General features: G+C 35.3%; 2 protein-coding genes across 2 annotated transcripts in view; one reads left to right on the top strand and one right to left on the bottom strand.

The window, feature by feature from the left end:
- The window catches only part of LOC110450481 (thioredoxin domain-containing protein 16-like), a 16704-nt gene extending 10543 nt beyond the window's left edge, over positions 1-6161 (top strand). The window contains exons 6-10 of the mRNA XM_021498033.1: positions 1762-1852; positions 2135-2228; positions 3508-3645; positions 4118-4212; positions 5349-6161. Of these exons, the coding sequence (XP_021353708.1) occupies positions 1762-1852; positions 2135-2228; positions 3508-3645; positions 4118-4212; positions 5349-5546 (616 nt within the window). The 3' untranslated portion in view covers positions 5547-6161. The remainder of the gene's footprint in view (positions 1-1761; positions 1853-2134; positions 2229-3507; positions 3646-4117; positions 4213-5348) is intronic.
- Positions 6162-11493: 5332 nt separating this feature from the next.
- On the bottom strand, positions 11494-14414 carry LOC110450480 (acylphosphatase-2-like). The gene is made up of 4 exons (XM_021498032.1): positions 14250-14414; positions 13716-13732; positions 13414-13523; positions 11494-12797 (listed from the first exon to the last, which is right to left on the bottom strand). Exons 1-4 carry the CDS (start codon positions 14308-14310, stop codon positions 12674-12676), a joined length of 312 nt encoding a protein of 103 aa, XP_021353707.1. The 5' UTR covers positions 14311-14414; the 3' UTR covers positions 11494-12673.
- Between the last annotated feature and the right edge of the window lie 4008 nt (positions 14415-18422).

Raw genomic sequence — 18422 nt, 5'->3', positions numbered from 1 at the left:
ATAGAAAAAATAAAATTAACGACCGACTAAAAAACTAGCTGCTTTCACCCTTCACAGGGCTCTTCAGGTTTATTCAAAAGAGAACAACGTCGTGACGTCACAATTACATGTCATCACACTACAATAGTAACGTGACGTCACGAAGTACACAAGATTGGTGGACAATTTGGCGTAAAATTTTATTGTGGCCTGTTGAGACTCGGTTTTAATATTTTTATTAGTTGGTCTTCTTTCGTTTCTCTTAAAATAGTGTCTGATGAAAATAGTTGATACAAAGGTAATACATTAAATTTATCTCCAGCACATTCATGAATATGTTTGTTAACATGAAGATTTCGTAAAGAATCAGTTCTAGTTTGTTGTCTATGTACAGTCATACGTGTTCTGAGTTCATTACCGGTTTGACCGATGTAAAAATCACCACATTTAGAACAAACGATTGCATAAATTACATTTTTTGATTTACAATTCATATTTACCTTCACAGTAAATTTCAAACCATTCTTGAAAATAAAAGTATTACACTCGATAATCATAGGACATGTAGCACATCTTGGTGTCTTACATTTGGATACTTTTGGTGTTACACAAGAATTATCAAACTTAGAACATGTCAACATACGTTTCAAGTTTTTAGGTTGGCGTCTACAGTGTAAAATAGCATGTTTATTAAAAATGTTTCTCATACGCCTGCTACTTTGCTTTAACTCTTCACATTTGTTCTTTATCACAGGAAACATATTACAATTCCGTGGATTGAAAGTAGAAACAAAAGGAACTAACTTTGATTCATCCTTTAGTTTTTGTAGACGGGAAGTAAAGGGTCCCTTTTCAATAGCTTTCTGTATACCATGTTCTATTATCTCAGTAGGATAACATTGAGCTTTAAGGTATTGCTTTAGTTGACTGAGTCTAGCAATTTGAGCTTGTTGGTCACTGACGATAGTGACAATCCGTGAGGCAAGATTAAAAGGAATATTAACTTTAGTGTGTTTACTGTGGTTAGAGTAAAAATTTAGATAATTATGTGCATCTGTAGCTTTACAATATAAATCTGTTGTAATCTTATTTGAATCTAGTTGAACTAAAACATCTAAGAAAGGTAAAGACGTTTCGCTACACTCCATCGTATAACAAATAGAAGGATGTAAAGAATTCACCTTTTTTCAGGGTGATGTATTTAACTACGACCAGTTGACCTTTGGTTCTGAAGAACTTATCAACTGGTTACAGGGATCATTGAGGGGAAAGTCTAGTCCTAATAGTACATATATATACAGTAAATAACAAACACACAATAAATACCGGGTTACATATATATGTGTTTGAAACTGTTTTTTCTGGCATGACTATAGCTTGAATAAATTATTTCTGATTAAAAAGCATATACCTTGCGAGAGTTTAATGAAAAAAAAGACATTAAGAGGAGATTACTGCATTTACTAAAAACCACAGTGCAGGGAACAGGGATCCTGAAGGTTTTTTTCTTCTTGTTTTTTTTTGCTGGTCCCAGTGATTAAATTTCATATATTTTGTTGATTGACATTCATCGTAAACACTGCATATGCTTTATATGTTCCATTTAGATTTAAAATCGGCCTCTGAAGGAAGAAAATATTTAAATGTTGTATTTTCTACAAGATTAAAAAGAAAACAACCAATTTTTTCAATCATTGACTTATGCAGCTAAATACAGTTTTAAGGCTGAGACATTTGGGAATTTTGTTTACATCTAATTTTATTTTTTTACAACTTTTGTAGGGCAGTTGGAGATGATTTTGGGACGAAAATCTTGAAGAAATATAATTCCGAGGGCAGCACGCCCGCTATATCGCTGGTCAACCTTGACTTGGTAAGCTTGTCCTCAACTATTAGTTCAGTTTTTACATCTGTAGTATCTTGAATTTCCTGATCAATCAGTTCAAAACACCTTTCAAACACAAAATAACATATTATTTGTTTATTTTCCAATGTTTTTCTCTTTAGTTGATTATTTCCATATACATATATGATTAGTTAAATTTAAACTTTTCTATGATTGTTTTCACAAAAATAAAAATATTTGAGATTCATGTAAAATGTATTGCCTTTAAACTTGTAACAAAACACAAGTTTAACCTTGACCTTTTTTCAGGGTGATGTATTTAACTACGACCAGTTGACCTTTGGTTCTGAAGAACTTATCAACTGGTTACAGGGATCATTGAGGGGAAAGTCTAGTCCTAATAGTAAGTCACTCCTTCTTCAAATATTCTAGTCTATCTGGAGCCCTTCTAGGTAAAATTTTAGTCTTTCTAGTTCCTCAGCCCTTCTTGGAAAAATTCTAGTATTTTTAATAAGTTAGCCCTTCTAAGAAAAATTGTAGTCTTTCTTGTAAGCCAGCCCTTCTAAGAAAAATTGTAGTCTTTCTTGTAAGTCAGCCCTTCTAGGTAAAATTGTAGTCTTTCTTGTAAGCCAGTCCTTCTAGGTAAATTTGTAGTCTTTTTTGTAAGCCATACCTTCTAGGTAAAATTGTAGTCTTGTAAGCCAGCCCTTCTAGGTTAAACTGTAGTCTTTCGTGTAAGCCAGTCCTTCTAGGTAAATTTGTAGTCTTTTTTGTAAGCCATACCTTCTAGGTAAAATTGTAGTCTTGTAAGCCAGCCCTTCTAGGCAAAATTGTAGTCTTTCTTGTTAGACAGACCTTCTAGGTAAAATTGTAGTCTTGTAAGCCAGCCCTTCTAGGCAAAATTGTAGTCTTTCTTGTTAGTAAGCCCATCTAGGTAAAATTGTAGTCTTTCTTGTAAGCCAGCCCTTCTAGGTTAAACTGTAGTCTTTCTTGTAAGCCAGTCCTTCTAGGTAAAATTGTAGTCTTTCTTGTAAGCCAGTCCTTCTAGGTAAAATTGTAGTCTTTTTTGTAAGCCACACCTTCTAGGTAAAATTGTAGTCTTGTAAGCCAGCCCTTCTAGGGTAAAATTGTAGTCTTTCTTGTAAGCCAGTCCTTCTAGGTAAAATTGTAGTCTTTCTTGTAAGCCAGCCCTTCTAGGTAAAATTGTTGTCTTTCTTGTAAGCCAGCTCTTCTAGGTTAAACTGAGTCTTTCTTGTAAGCCAGCCCTTAAGGGAAAAATTCTAGTCTTTAAATTTCTATTTAGTCAGCCCTTCTAGGAAAAGTCCAGTCTATCTTAATATGTCAGCTCTGCAAGGGTCAAGTTTCATCCTATAACATTCTCATCATTATATTTCAAATAGACAATGTTTCTGAATTGAAAGAACATATTGCCATGGTCAAATATATGTCATTGCACCGGGACAAAACGATGACAGCGACAGTCTGATGATGTCTTTTTCCTGTAATGTCAACATCAGTGATTTCTCAATGTTGTTATTTTCACAGCAGACACTATCAATAAACACAAGATAACTGTATTATTATTTTTCCCTATAGAAAGATATGAACTTCATTTTCTCCAAAACTTTCCGTACATTTCATTGGTACAAATGTGTAACCGTCACTGCTGCTATATCTTACAGCGATACTTCCAAATGGGGATTGGAAGCCATTGAAAGAAGGCTACAATTTCCTCGCTATGATGGACTGGGAGTCAAAAAACAAACAAAAGGCCAACAATGTACCAGACGACCTTGTAGCCACTGAGGAACATGGTATAGGTGGGTTATATCCAAACTTTCTCTTTATCTAAATGGTTTGATGTGTTAAGAAATGTCTGTTGGGAAATATTTTGGTAATGTACAACCAGGCGAGGTATGCACAGGTGAGATATTTCATAATTAAGAGAAAATGTATAACCCGTTTAAACAGCCATTCTGTATTTCTGTCAGGATCATAAAATATTTAATGGTCATCCTATCTGTGACATACTGTTTCCTGGAGTTTCACACAGTTTATCTGGTCGTTTACTTTTGAAAGACATTCTGTGTACAAACTAATTCAGTGAGAATCATGTCTTTCCAAGATAGCAGACCCTGCAATTCAACAATCTTTCTATACAAAAAACTTGAAAATATCTGTAGCTATGTAATTTGCACACCCCAAACTTCAAACTATATTTCAGCACAAAAATAAAACTGCATAAATTACAAAAGTTTTTATGATGAGTTGTATATTTTATCTGTTCCGTAGGATTCGATGAAGATGGTAACGAGGTGAAGAGGTCGGAAGACGGTAAAGATGACATGTCATCCACAAGGTTAAAGAATGCTTTCGAAGAAGATCAGGTACATGATTTTAAATCTAACTGTGGGAAATATACAGTTTTAGAGAATTTTATGCCTGATGCTCTGGTTTGCTGTGGCCTCATGTGTACTGTAACAGGAGATAGAGAAATGCAACAGCCAGACAGGGTTCGAACCTGGGACCCTCCGAACTCTAGACGGACGCTCTACCTAACCAATTGAGCTACCTGGTTGTCGGCGATCGACCCAGTCTAGTTCCACTACCTGGTTGTCGGCAATCAACCCAGTCTAGTTCCACTACCTGGTTGTCGGCGATCAACCCAGTCTAGTTCCACTACATGGTCATTGGCGATCGACCCAGTCTAGTTCCACTACCTGGTTGTCGGCGCTCGACCCAGTCTAGTTCCACTACCTGGTCGTCGGCGATTGACCCAGTCTAGTTCCACTACCTGGTTGTCGGCGCTCGCCCCAGTCTAGTTCCACTACCTGGTCGTTGGCGATCGACCCAGTCTAGTTCCACTGCCTGGTTGTCGGCGATCAACCCAGTCTAGTTCCCCTACATGGTCGTCGGCGATCGACCCAGGCTAGTTCCACTACCTGGTCGTCGGCGATCGACCCAGTCTAGTTCCACTACATGAACAATACCATTACCATTATCAGAACCAATTTCTAAACAACACCTGTAGTTTCCTTGATTCAAAATAAACTCAAAGTTTCTTTCCAGACTTCTGTGTCCTGTGCATCCGCCGCAGATGAAAATGTATTGAGGTTGAATGTCAAAGGTCAATGTCACAAAGGTTTTTGGAAACATTGATTTCTCAATGACATGAATGGGACAAATAAAACTGAAAATAGTTGGGTCGTTCCCTGAACATCATACTTCCAGTATACATGGTCATTTAAAGTTACAGAAGCACCCTCTTGTATATGCGCTTATATAGTTTACAAAATTATGAAACAAATTATTTCAGCTTTAATCACTCTTGTTGGCCCAGATGTTAGTCTTAATGTGGGAGGAAACAAGAGTACCCGGTGAAAACGTGGTCGGGCAGGTGACCTGTAACTAAGAAATACATGTGTGCTTGCCTCACTATGAACACATTAAATGCCATGTGTGTTGATGATGAGTACAATATTTGCTGTATTTCTATATAAAATGTAATTTTCTATTTGTTTAGGTGCGTCATGAGCTGTTGGCACTGAAGAAATCCAGACTGTATCACCACTCTGGAGGGAGGAGGAAAATGCATGAAGAGGAAGGATCTGATCAGGTCAAGGTCACCGAGGACCATGTCAAGGTCACTGATGATAATGTTAAGGTCATGGAAGGTCAAGACACACCACGACACGGACAGGAGAATCACGAAGAATTATAATCTTGAATGAGTTTTAAGAAATAGTCATGATTTATAAAAGGGCGAAAGAAATATTTTATAAAAAATGATAATAATGATTGGGTTCAATGTTTCCCAATTATTTAAGGATGATTCTAATACTTTAACACAAAATAGAAACACACTACACAAAGTAAAAGTGCTATATTGTCATTCTTTCTTATCAATATTTAAAATTAAATCAGGTTGTTCTGTTGATGAGATATATATTATTTTAATTTTCAATTTTCCTGATAAAATCAGTCCTTTATACCTTTTGGTAGCCATCAAAAATGTTAAATAAATTCTGAAGGTGAATAATTAAAACCTACTTCCTTTTGACTATTTGTTTTTCATGATTTTAAACTTATAAATATTCAGATAATGAAAAAGAATGCATAATACATACCCCTAAAAATGGACCAATTTACAAATTTTGAAATTATACTACAGGGTAGATTTCAAAAGAAGAGGAATTTTGTATGATTTTTTTTTCTCAGTGTTGTTTTACATATTAACTACCTTTAATACACATTCCACACTATATTTTTTATTGTTTTATGGTGTTTTTGTTTTTATGATAGTTATTGTGCTTATATCATATTTTTTTTTATTGAAATGTAGATGTATATCATTTATTAATACTTGAAAAGTTTATTTTTCACAATGACAAACGATGTTTAATGTTTTAAGACCCTCTAAGAGGTGTGATACAGGAAATACTGTGAAATCAGATATTTTTTGTAGGGCCCGAATTTCGTGGTTTCCCAACAAAACACCATTTCGTGGGTACATAAAGTCATGGATTACCAGTACCCACTCAAACGGAGAATTCCTCTTTATCAAACTTGTAATTACTTTGTGAACTAATGAGTTCAAAGATGAAGATTACCCTCGTAATCAACGAAATTAAAAAACCCACAGAAATTAGTGATTGTATAGCCCCCCCCCCCTTGATGTCAGGAGATAGACCTGCAACTATAACCTACACACAAAGGGTTTGGATAAAAGCCAAACTTTCCCTAGTCATGTCTTGTTTCAATTTTCTTTCGATGTATTAGCTTTGCAGATTTATATACCTTTTTCATTTTTCATTCATGAAATTCCGTAAATTTAATTTCACAAGTATGTGATATGTAATGACTTTATAGTCTAGAAGCATATTTATACTGGTGGAAGAACTCAAATCAAAATGAAAATGATTTTTTGTTTTTATTCAGATAATCTGCTGAGGTTAGTGAAGCAGGTAGATTTATTTACTTTCAGTCTTTCTCAAGGATTTACAATGAAAACCCACCGCCTCCTTATTGAGTCAAGATAAAAATTAATTTTGTCTATGGAATATACATGATATTTAGTAAAATTTATATAGGCAATTTTTGTCCAAGTTTCATGTATTTATTACGACGTTTGCAAAATTAATAACACAGCGGATTGAGAGACAGTAAAGTTAAGGAAATTACAGTAATAAGAAATTGATGGAGTCTGTGTTCTCCTAGGCGTTTGGTATGTTGCTTTTTGATGTAAGATGGGTGATGAAGTTTTTAAAAAATAGTTGCAGTTACACTTTCCTCAAAATACCCAGATAAAATTTGTTTGTAAAATCTTCAGAGATTTTTTTTTTATCTATGGTTTTTTTTTTGTGTTTTTTTTTTAAAAATATTTGTTAATAAATGTAATCGGCAAAATTCTGCATTGGTATTTAAAACTGAGTTTTCATGTCAGTTTGGAAATAATTTCAGGTTCTGAATACTGCAGTCAATATCTTGGACAAAGAAAATCATTTTTTTGTTGTGTCTATATTGTAAATATGTATGTTTTTGTTTGGTGGTGGTGTGGAAAATCTGATTATAAAGCGTTACTTATTTGGGCAGCTCATTTGTCACAGAATAGATTATCTTTTGTTTGTAATAAATTTACAATACTTTGTTTTAAATGTTTAATTTAAAAACTGATTTTCATTAATATAATAACTTAATCTGAGGTGCTTTCATAACTTTATATTGTTCTCCCCTCCTAGGTGCTGTTTAATTCACGTTTATTAACAGAGTATTATATCCATGACTTGTTACAATATAACAACTATTAATTACTTTCTTTGTTTATAGCATTTTGATTATTTTTATGGAAGTTTCAATGTAATTATTTGTCACTTTAGTTTAAAGCTTGCAATATATACTAGTAGCTTGTTTTCCTGAAAGTAAATAATTTATCATCTAATTCATTTGTCATATTTCTGAAAAATCTATCATGTTGTAATTTATCTTAAACATATTTATCAGTTATAACATTTGAAACAATTTGACGAATGAAACGTCAAGATTCATGATTACTGTTTAAATGTCTCCACCTCAGAATCTAGTCAAATGATTTTTAATTCTTTCTCATATGGATCCTGATTAAAGAGACCATTTTCTGTGCGTGCATTTCATTATAGTGTTATAGTATATAATTCATTTACAATTATGTTTCCTCCTTAAGATGTATCTGTGATTTAGTTAATTAATTATACAAAAATGAAGTTTTTACTCTACATTTCCTAGACAGAATGATGAGAGATTCACTAACTTAGCAAGATGGTCTAGTTTATATTTTTGTCATTTCATATATTTTTTTACTTTGTTTTGCTTGTTTTTCTCCCAAACAATTTTGTTAATAAGTAATGTTACTAGTCTTAGTTAAGAAAACTGTGATAAAAAGTGTACAAGTGGACTACAGGGGAGACCAGTTATAATCCAGTCACCTTCCTTCACAGTAGATAATCCTGTCAGTCACCCCCCTTCAGAGTAGAAAATCCTGTGAGTCACCTTCTCAGTAGATAACCCTGTGAGTCACCTTCTCAGTAGATAATTCTGTGAGTCACCTTCTCAGTAGATAATCCTGTGAGTCACCTTCCTTCACAGTAGATAATCCTGCGAGTCACCTTCCTTCACAAAAGATAATCCTGTGAGTCACCTTCTCGGTAGATAATCCTGTGAGTCACCTTCTTCACCAGTAGATAGTCATGCGAGTCACCTTCTTATCTAGTAGATAGTCATGTGAGTCAACTTTTTTTCCAGTAGTTAATTCTGTGAGCTACCTTCTTTACCTGAAGATAATCCTGTGAGTCACCTTTTTAACAAGTAGATAATCCTGTGAGTCAACTTTGTTACCAGCAGATATTTCTGCGCGTCACCTTAGTGATAATCCTGCAAGTCACCATCTTTACCGGTAGATAATCCTGTGAGTCACCATCTTTACCGGTAGATAATCCTGTGAGTCACCATCTTTACCGGTAGATAATCCTGTGAGTCACCATCTTTACCGGTAGATAATCCTGTGAGTCACCATCTTTACCGGTAGATAATCCTGTGAGTCACCATCTTTACCGGTAGATAATCATGTGAGTCACCATCTTTACCGGTAGATAATCCTGTGAGTCACCATCTTTACCGGTAGATAATCCTGTGAGTCACCATCTTTACCGGTAGATAATCCTGTGAATCACCATCTTTACCAGTAGATAATCCTGTGAGTCACTTTTTTTTTACACCAGTAAATTATCTTCGAGACACCTGTAGATGATCTTGTGAGTCACCTCAAATCTTCAATTTTTGCCATATTTAGTGAAGCATTTTCATCGTCTATAACCTGTTTACCAAAATTTGGGTTGAGAGCTGGCAGAACAAGTCCATCATTATGTAGGTTTGTAGGATGTAGATATTCTACCCTCGGGTCTTCTACACCTCGGACAGAACATCCATATCACACATACCTACATATGATAGGCTCGATTAAGTATAAACTTATCATCAAGTCCCTTGCTCAATCTTGACCTTGGCCAAACCACCACCGGCCGTTATACTGGTGTCAATGACACGCCCACTTTTCATGGAATTATTATTACACCTTGAAATTTCTCACTTTAAAATTGTTTTTCCAAAGCTTTAATTCTCCAAAAAAGCCAAATATATACATAAATTATTTTTATAATTTTATTTTACCATTTGGAGACTTCGTCCACAGAGAGAGTAAATGTATATTGTTAGTAAATATAATAATAAGACAATGTTGTAGTGTTTTGTGCTTTTAAGGATCCCCGTACCACTGCCAACAACAGTAAATAGGCACTGGAAACTGATTTTGCTGACATGGCTGTAACTTTGATCAATGATTTCTGAAAAGAAAACCATACCTTGTTGTACTTTTATAAATAAAGATAACAGATGAAATAAACCAAACTAAATAAACAACAGTATCCTGCTTGGGGGAAAAAGCTGGTTTGACTAGACTGGAATTGGAACCTAGCAGCCTGTTCTTTGATGTGGAACAACCTGTTTGTCTGTTTTTCAATGCAACATTTTTTGGTATAAATCCTGACAGACCTGCAAAAGTTAATGCAGGCCTTGCAAGGCTTTGTCGTGTCTAGCCTGAAAACAGCATCCGATTACTAGGTCCGACCTTATTTTATAAACGAACAACTCTGGTCCAACGCTTGGATTGCAATAAACGAAAGCGACCCATGACTTCAGCTTGTTACACTATTGCTCTAACTGTTTGAGCTATCTGTTCATCGGAGGTATCCTGGCCCACCTGTGTTACAGTATTATCCTATACAAAGTTAAGGGGACGTTACTGTAAATATGACAAACTTCAGTGCAGTGTGACAGGGATCCTGAAGTAAGGATATGGAAAAAGGAATTTTATATCTGATGTATAATACAGTATCATAATCTGATATAATGATAATATTTTAAACAGATTCAATAAACATAAATCATGTGAACAAAGAAGTGTTCATTTGTTGTCTTTTGGTTTTAGCTATGAAATAATTTTGTACTTGTCAATATGTCAGGCTTGACAGCCTACTTCAGATAATTTTGCACGACTTCTATCAGTAATCTGCATATGTTTCAAACAAGTCAGAATGTTTTGCCTTTTCTGACTTTATAGTCATTTATCCAAGCATGCTACTTTCCCAGTATTATCACCCTAGGCCTCTTGGTTCTTAAGAAGAGATTTCTTAAAGCTTTAAACACATTTGACCCTTTAACCTTAAAAGTGGGTCAAGGTCATTTATTTAAACACATTGATAGCCCTTTAATCCTACTAACTACTGACAATATGGCTACATTCATGTATCCGGTTGAAACGGTTGAACCGGTTGAACCGGTTGAACCTGTAAAGAAAACGACAGGTACAGATTTGGACCGAGGCTGACCTCAGGAAAATTTGGTACGTGTAGATTGAGGGGTCCAGACGAACCTGACCGAAACTAAAATGCTGACTATTGCCAATTTGCGTTATTTCTTTCTTAAACAATGTCAAGTCACATGTAATTTTTAAGATACGTTATGTAATTAAGTGGACGCGTGAGAGAAGGGCATAATATTCTTGATACATTGTTATTTATTCTCCGAAACTGTGGATTTTTAGCTCTGCTTATAGAACGGTCCAAGTGTGTTCGTTTATCATGGAAAATTTCTGCGCCACACATACCGTTTCAACCGGGATACGCGAATGTAGCCTACATCATCACCCCAGGCTCTTGGCTATCTGGAAAAAATCATTTCATGGATTTAAGAAATATGACCCCTGTGACCTTAAAAGTTGGTCAAGGTCATTCACTGAATAAAGTTGATAGTCTTTCATCCTAGCATGCTACTGGGCAAGGATTATGATGCTAGGCCTCTTAGTTGAATTAAAGTAAAAAGTTGATGCTAGACGAACAATGTCACACCATGGTATATCAGGTTAGCTCACTTGGTCCAAAGTTAGTCACAAGGTAATAAAATGTATCTAAACTGATGTATGTGATACAGGACTTTATTCAGAAGAAGACAACTTCTCAATGTTAAGTTTTCAAACAATTCTACAAATAAAGAAAAATCAGATTAACATATGTTTTTCCTAACATTATAAAAACTTTGTATTTATGTGCAAAAACTAAAACACAATAAAGGATATATTGTAATGATAAATCCTTTTATTACAAATATAAAAACAATGATAATATAACAACCATTATTAATATGTGAGTGTAAACATTGCACACAAAGGGATATATAAACTAACACACCTACACTGGCAGTAAACATGGCTACCGTAAAGTAGTGCGGAGAACAACATAGCACGTGAAAGACTCATCATCGTCAAGATCATAAAACTCTCAACAACTTTGTAACAATATTTTTTTTCATTTTTACTGGTATATAGTGCATGCCGACTTCCTGACTCTGATAATCTAGAAAACATGCCTTCCAGATGCAATCAGAGTAACTTTTCCTATTTCACTAGTCCAAATAAGAGATTTTGGCACGCTGCATCATACCATCTTCATTAGTTCTATGTCAGTGACTTTTCCTTTTTCATTAGTCAAAAAAAAAATGCTAATTCTGCTAAAAACAAAAATATCTTGACTATTAAGGATCTAATTCAATTTTTTTTTTAAATGTTTACATTGTTCTGCAAAATTAGACAAAGTGCTTAAATCTCAAGACTAAATGTTATCAAAGATGATTTTGTTTCTACAGTAAAAGTTTTCTTGAGAGGCCAATGCATTAAAAGACTAAAACTGCTTTTACATGTCTCAGATTTAAACATTACATGCAAAATTTATCCCGATGTATGAGACGGGATGTTTCCTACATTCTCATACTATTTTCACAAATTGATGTAATTTTGGTGAAAAATAACTGTGAAATTGGTAAAAAAGGATCATAAAAAGATCATAATTTCACAGAGGTCATACAATTGCTCAATGCCTCCACTAAGAGTCGAGCCCTGGACCTCTGGTTTACAAGTCTTACACACTACCAAATGAGCTAAAGAGAAATACTCTGTAGCCGAGTCAGTATGTAAAGCAGCTAGCATTTTTACCAGGGTGACAAAAATATTACTTTTAAATTATGTCAGATTTTAAAAAGATAGTCCAGGCAAAATTAAAACTGCTGAGAAACAATGATCGCCAAAGAAACTTCAACAGCTTTTTTCTTTTCTTTTTGGAGAAATCCAGGGCTAGTTCTATAATCTCTGATAGACTGTTGCACATGTTTTCAACATTGATGACAAGCCATTGATGCCTTTACGGATCCTCAACTGGGTAAGTCCGAGTACACAGCACACGTGAAAGGAAACAATTTTATATCTGGTCACCAGTCTCCTGCCGTGATTGAAAACCGATTGTACTCCAACTTAACTAACTCTCTGTCATTTGTGAATTCATACTTGGTTATCCTAGACAAAGGACTGCCTTCATGTGTAAGAAAATGCCTCCTGAAACAAAATCCAAACAATTCATTTTTTTCTGGTTTTATAATTGTTTTAGGTTGAGCTCTAATACTGATTATCAAACATGAAAAAGATTTTCAATAGTTCTATTTCACTTCATTTGTCCTGTAATAAGCCCATCCCCTACTTTGAGTTAGAAATTATGTGTTGTCTTGCTATAAGCCCCTCTCCCTACTTTGAGTTAGAGATTATGTGTTGTCTGGCTATAAGCCCATCCCCTATTCTGAGTTAAAGATTATGTGTTGTCTTGCAATAAGCCCCTCCCCCTACTTTGAGTTAGAGATTATGTGTTGTCCTGTTATAAGCTCCTCCCCCTACTTTGAGTTAGAGATTATGTGTTGTCCGGCTATAAGCCCATCCCCCTACTTTGAGTTACAGATTATGTGTTGTCCGGCTATAAGCCCCTCCCCCTGCTTTGAGTTAGAGATTATGTGTTGTCTGGCTATAAGCCCCTCCCCCTACTTTCAGTCAGAGATTATGTGTTGCCCCCCTGGGCTTATTGCAGGATAACTACGATACTACATTCTATCATCAAATAAAAAAATAAAAAAATAAATCCATACATCTAAAGTTTCAGCTGAGGCCAGTTATAACAACTCACATGTTTGCCACCTGTTTCTGTGTGCCCTGTACCGTGCCTTTGACAGTTCCCTTGGCAGTGTTCATCACCCATCCCACTGCTCCAACTTTACGAGCTCTTTCAAATGTATGCTGTAATACACAGAAAGATAAATACAAATCAGGTGTTTCTCATAAAAGATGGAGGAAAACAAGGGTAAGAAGATATCTAATGTTTTAATAATATATCAGTATAATACATAGGTTTTAATTAATTGGAGAATCTGATTTTTTTAAAGAAAAAATATCATTCAAGCTGTGTTCATCAGTTCACGCTGTACTCACCTGTCTGAAAAATACACCTGAAAAAGATGATTATAAAATTATGAACATTTATGAATAGCATTAAGCATGTTTTTGAAAAATAAGATTTATCATCCTTTTACATGAATTTATTTATTTATATTGAACATTCAATTTTATATTTATCAATTTATTGATTCAAATGGTTATTTTGAATTGTTGAGTATTGATCAAAATAATGATATGATTTAATTATAACAGTATTAAACATCAACGAAAACTTTAGCAAGTCTAATGTTGAGGGTAGTTAGGGGAGGGAACTCGTAATAAAAAAAACATTGCGTTGCTGGGCTAACGATCAGGCACTGATATCAGATTACTTAACGCCTAATATTATATGTGTTCTTCATAACAGCTGTAAAACAACGATAAAATATTTTTTCAAATCATCAAATGTCTTAAATTTCGCCTGATGTTCTTTATAACATGATATGTATCGACGATAGGACAAGATGTCATGGTCATTCGTTCAAGTTTGCCTTTGGCAAGTCACGTGGTGGGTCTACAGTTACAAACCTTGTACATTTCCATATATTTCATAGTCAACAGAAACGAATCTATCGGCACTTTCTGACATCCTTCCTCATTAGTTTTACTACAGTGTCCACGCGAAGCCACAATGTTTTCTCTGGGGGATTTTGTTGGAGTTATCTGTCCTTACTTTGTAACAGCTCACTTGATTGGATAAAACTAAGAGTGTGGAAGGGGAGTTCCTAAATCCATCCCCATTTTGAGAATTTATGGAGGTAGGGAAAGTCACTCCCAAAAATTTTGACCTGTTTTCTGTGGAAAGAGAGAGGGGCAAAACAGCTATTATTGCTTTGAATTTAAATTTAATATTATTTCTGCATTTGAATCAATCAAGGAGAAACATTAATGCGCTATTTTCTATCATTGAAAACGGCAACAAAAGCAATTATCTTCAATTTGAGGATTAAGATTGTTTTAAACCATATTGGTTGTTCTTAAAAAGGCAATCATTTGTTCAGACTCTCTATCTGTCCTACAGAGTTTACAGTTACGAGATTCTAAAAACACACTCGTACAAAACCTTGCTCTTCGAATATCTCGTATCTTAAAAAAGTCCAAAATAACTTTACTATGGATTCCGAGCCATGACGGAATTAAAGGCAACGAATTTGTTGACAGGGAAGCAAAAAATGATTTAAATCTCCAACAAACAAATATCAAACTACCATATACAGATTTTAAACCAATATTATTCGTACAGCAGCAACGCTGGTCTCTCGAGACCAGCAACAAACTTAAAACATCTATTCCAAGTCAGAAAGATCGTAGAGAGGAAGTTGTCCTCGCTCGGCTCCGTACTGGGCACACATATCCTACTCATTCGTACCTTTTAAAACGAGAAGATCCACCTTCATGCCACGCATGTGACACTCTATTTACAGTGGAACCTTTTTTTAATAGAAGGTTCCGATTTTAAACACTTCGTGATAACTACTTTCGAGTCCCGGATATGAAAACTCTTTTCAGTTCCGTGGACTCTAATGCATTATTTAACTATTTAAAGGCATCGGTCTATTCTATAGACTCTGATAACTTTTAACCCACCTACCCCTTTTTGACGTTATATATATCACATAGGCCATATAATCTATTCGTTATCTCTTTTATTATTTGAACCCCTTTTTATTTTAATTATTTACCTGTTTACCTCTTCGTCGACATCGTTGTTAGCTTGAAGTAGCTTATATAGGCGCATCTTCGTTCGATAATATACTGTTAACCGGTTGTGTAGCATAAAAACTGGGATAAAACTTATATATGGTATATTTTTCCAAAAAGTGTTTAAACGAGATTTAAAACAGTTTAGAGACGGGGCTTCTACTACTTAGTTAGGAAGGGAGTTCCAAGAATCCCCCACTCTTCTACTAAAAACATTTTGAGTGACCCTGGTCCTGCTCTGCTTTTTGCTATTACCCCTTGTTGTTGTGTGTAAAAGTGAATAATTTATCATTGTCAAGTATATCAATGTTGTTGATTATTTTATAAACCTCTAATAGACCATTGCGCTTTCTTCTATATTCCAGTGTAGGTAAGCCTAGTCTTCGTATTCTTGAATTGTAAGAAAGTTTTTTAGAGATTGAATTATTTTCGTAGCTTTGCGCTGCACATTTTCTAAGGCTATTTGGTCCTTTTTTCAGAAAAGGGGACCAGACCTGGGTAGCATATTCCAAGTTGGGCCTAATGAGACTCTTGTAAAGTGTAAGAAACATAGTTTTGTCCATGTCAATAAATGTCCTTAAGATTAGTCCTAGTGTCCGATTTGCTTTGTTGACAGATTGACTCACATGGTGGTTAAATTTCAGTTTGTTGTCAATTGTTACACCCAGGTCTCTCTCTTTAGTAACTTTCTCAAACTGTTCACCTGAGTGGAAGTAATATGTAGAATCTTGGTTTAGGTTACCAATATTTAGATGTTTACATTTTTTGTTATTTAATGTCATTTTCCAATCTGATGTCCATTGGACGATGCTATTGATATCAGTTTGTAGTTCTGCAGTCCCTGTTTGCCTAGAGATGTTTTTGAATAGTTTTGAGTCGTCAGCAAAAAGTTTGACTACATCAGGGAGGTCATTGCCGTAGATTAAAAAATAACTGGACCAAGGACACTACCCTGGGGCACACCACTCGTTACATCCACCAGACCAGACAATTCACCGTTTATGGATACTCGTTGTTTTAGTTTGAGAGGAAATCTTGAGCCCACTGGAGGATTTTACCAGTTATTCCGTATCCTTGAAGTTTTTTTCAGTAAGCATTTGTGAGGGAATTTGTCAAATGCTTTACTGAAGTCTAAGTATATATAGTATCAATATTCTCTCCTTTGTCTATAGTCCGAAATATTCTGACGTTTTATCACCTTTTTTTTATATCGGTCTGTCGTCGATAAAACGTGAGAATAATTCGGACTACTTTGTCTGTTGTCTCTGCCCAGTGTTCCATTACTTCTAATAGGTTTGTTGTACAGGATTTCCCAGATCGAAAACCGTGAAGACGTTGTTATTGTCCATGTGTTCTTCAGTTTTGTCGCCAATTAGTCGTATTTACACATACAATGCGAATGCATTTAAAATGAAACTGTTTATCTGATTTTAACTCCGCTACTCACATGTTTGTTAAAAAAATCGCCATGGCCCTAAATGACCACAGCCGTCGATGGGAACAGTAATCTGTGACGTCAGACATTTGTGTCTGAATCGAGAAACTGTTTCAGTTTGACATGCGATCAGCAGCCTGAACATTAATGTAACATTTTAATATAGAAAGAAACCCGTGAATAAAGTTAAAGGAATTTCCTTCAGCTACGTTCGAGAAGTAGTGATCATGTTGTATTATGCAAAAGGGAACATATTAAAAAAGCATTTAACTTCTTCAGTTGGCATTCATTTACTGAGGCGTCTCGTGTTGGATTTGCCTTTGTCCAGTTGGCATGTATATTGCCTATGAATGCCAACGAAAAACAGTTTATCGTATATATATGTGACAGGTTTTAATTGTACATGGGATTACGGTCGCCTTCTAGCTTCGCGCTAGAGGGAATTTCCCTTTAGCTCAGTGGTAGAGCGTCCGACTAGGAACCTGGAGATCCCGGTGGAAGCACACTATTCTCTTTCCTGTTACATACATATTCATCTTATAGAAAAAAATCATTACACTTGTTATTATTCAGCAGTTGGCCTCAGTGTTGAGTTAGAGCTAGAGAGATTGAGTTCAGAGAAGGGATTAGGATATGGTAATCTTAGGTATAGTTTGTAATAGATATACTCAGGTTTATGTTTATTAGCTGAAGTTAAATTTGGATCGGAGCAGCTTGATCTCGAGTTCAGGTTCAGGTATGTAAAAAAAATACACACGGGACTGCAGGATGGCGGTGACGATACAAAATGATTGCAGCTATAGAAATAAAAAAGGAAAAGAAAAAGAGGCTGATTAAAACTTCTAAGTCATAGCTTCAGATTCTGTTGATGTCACAGTTTAGATATATTGTTAACCTTTTTTCTTTTCTTTTATCTGACATCTATAAAACTGTCTCTTTGGCAAAATTCAGATATGCCTGAGCTATAAAGCTATACACTTTGCTAAAATATCCACATTTAGTTTTAGACCGGGCCAAGTTCAGCCAACTTTATCAACGTATCGGACACTATATATGGCATGTGTTGAAATGTTTGTGTACATCTGTAATCATATACCATTTGGAGGAGAAATTCCATGCCTTTCATAAAATGATAATAAAATACCAATACGGCGTAATTGAAGAATTATTTTTTACTTTTTTTTCTGTCGGAAAGTTCCCCGCCTTGGGGTCAAGTTCAGCCCAAGACCCACGGTGCATACTTATGACGTCATAAAGTATGCAACGTAAGATGTCCCCGCCAATTTTACGACTTTCCGTGTCACTAAGTTCCACGGTGTTGCGTGTGCTGAACCTGTGCCATATATATATGCTTTATTTATACCATCACGTGAAGCTAGCAGTGTGTTACACGTATGGAACAAATAATTTAGGAGCAATACTGTTTACACCAAGCAAAACTAGAAAGAAGCCGGGGACAAAGTTTAACATGTCTATGTGCGATAATTGTGTGACTGTGATGCGCTGCACTGCTTTACAAATAACGTGTTCATTCTCACAGTCATGCCATGAGACATTACACCCCC

Source organism: Mizuhopecten yessoensis, unplaced genomic scaffold (assembly GCF_002113885.1).
Source record: "Mizuhopecten yessoensis strain PY_sf001 unplaced genomic scaffold, ASM211388v2 scaffold5229, whole genome shotgun sequence".
Classification (NCBI taxonomy): Eukaryota; Metazoa; Mollusca; class Bivalvia; order Pectinida; family Pectinidae; genus Mizuhopecten; species Mizuhopecten yessoensis.
The sequence above is the reverse complement of the archived record's forward strand: the minus strand, read 5'-3'. Positions and strand labels throughout refer to the sequence as shown.

Coding starts and splice junctions, on each gene's coding strand:
- LOC110450480 (XM_021498032.1), bottom strand. CDS start 14,310: ATGTCAGAAAGTGCCGATAGATTCGTTTCTGTTGACTATGAAATATAT. Junction 12,798..13,413: donor CAGAAACAGGTGGCAAACAT/GTGAGTTGTTAT, acceptor ATTTTGTTTCAG/GAGGCATTTTCTTACACATG.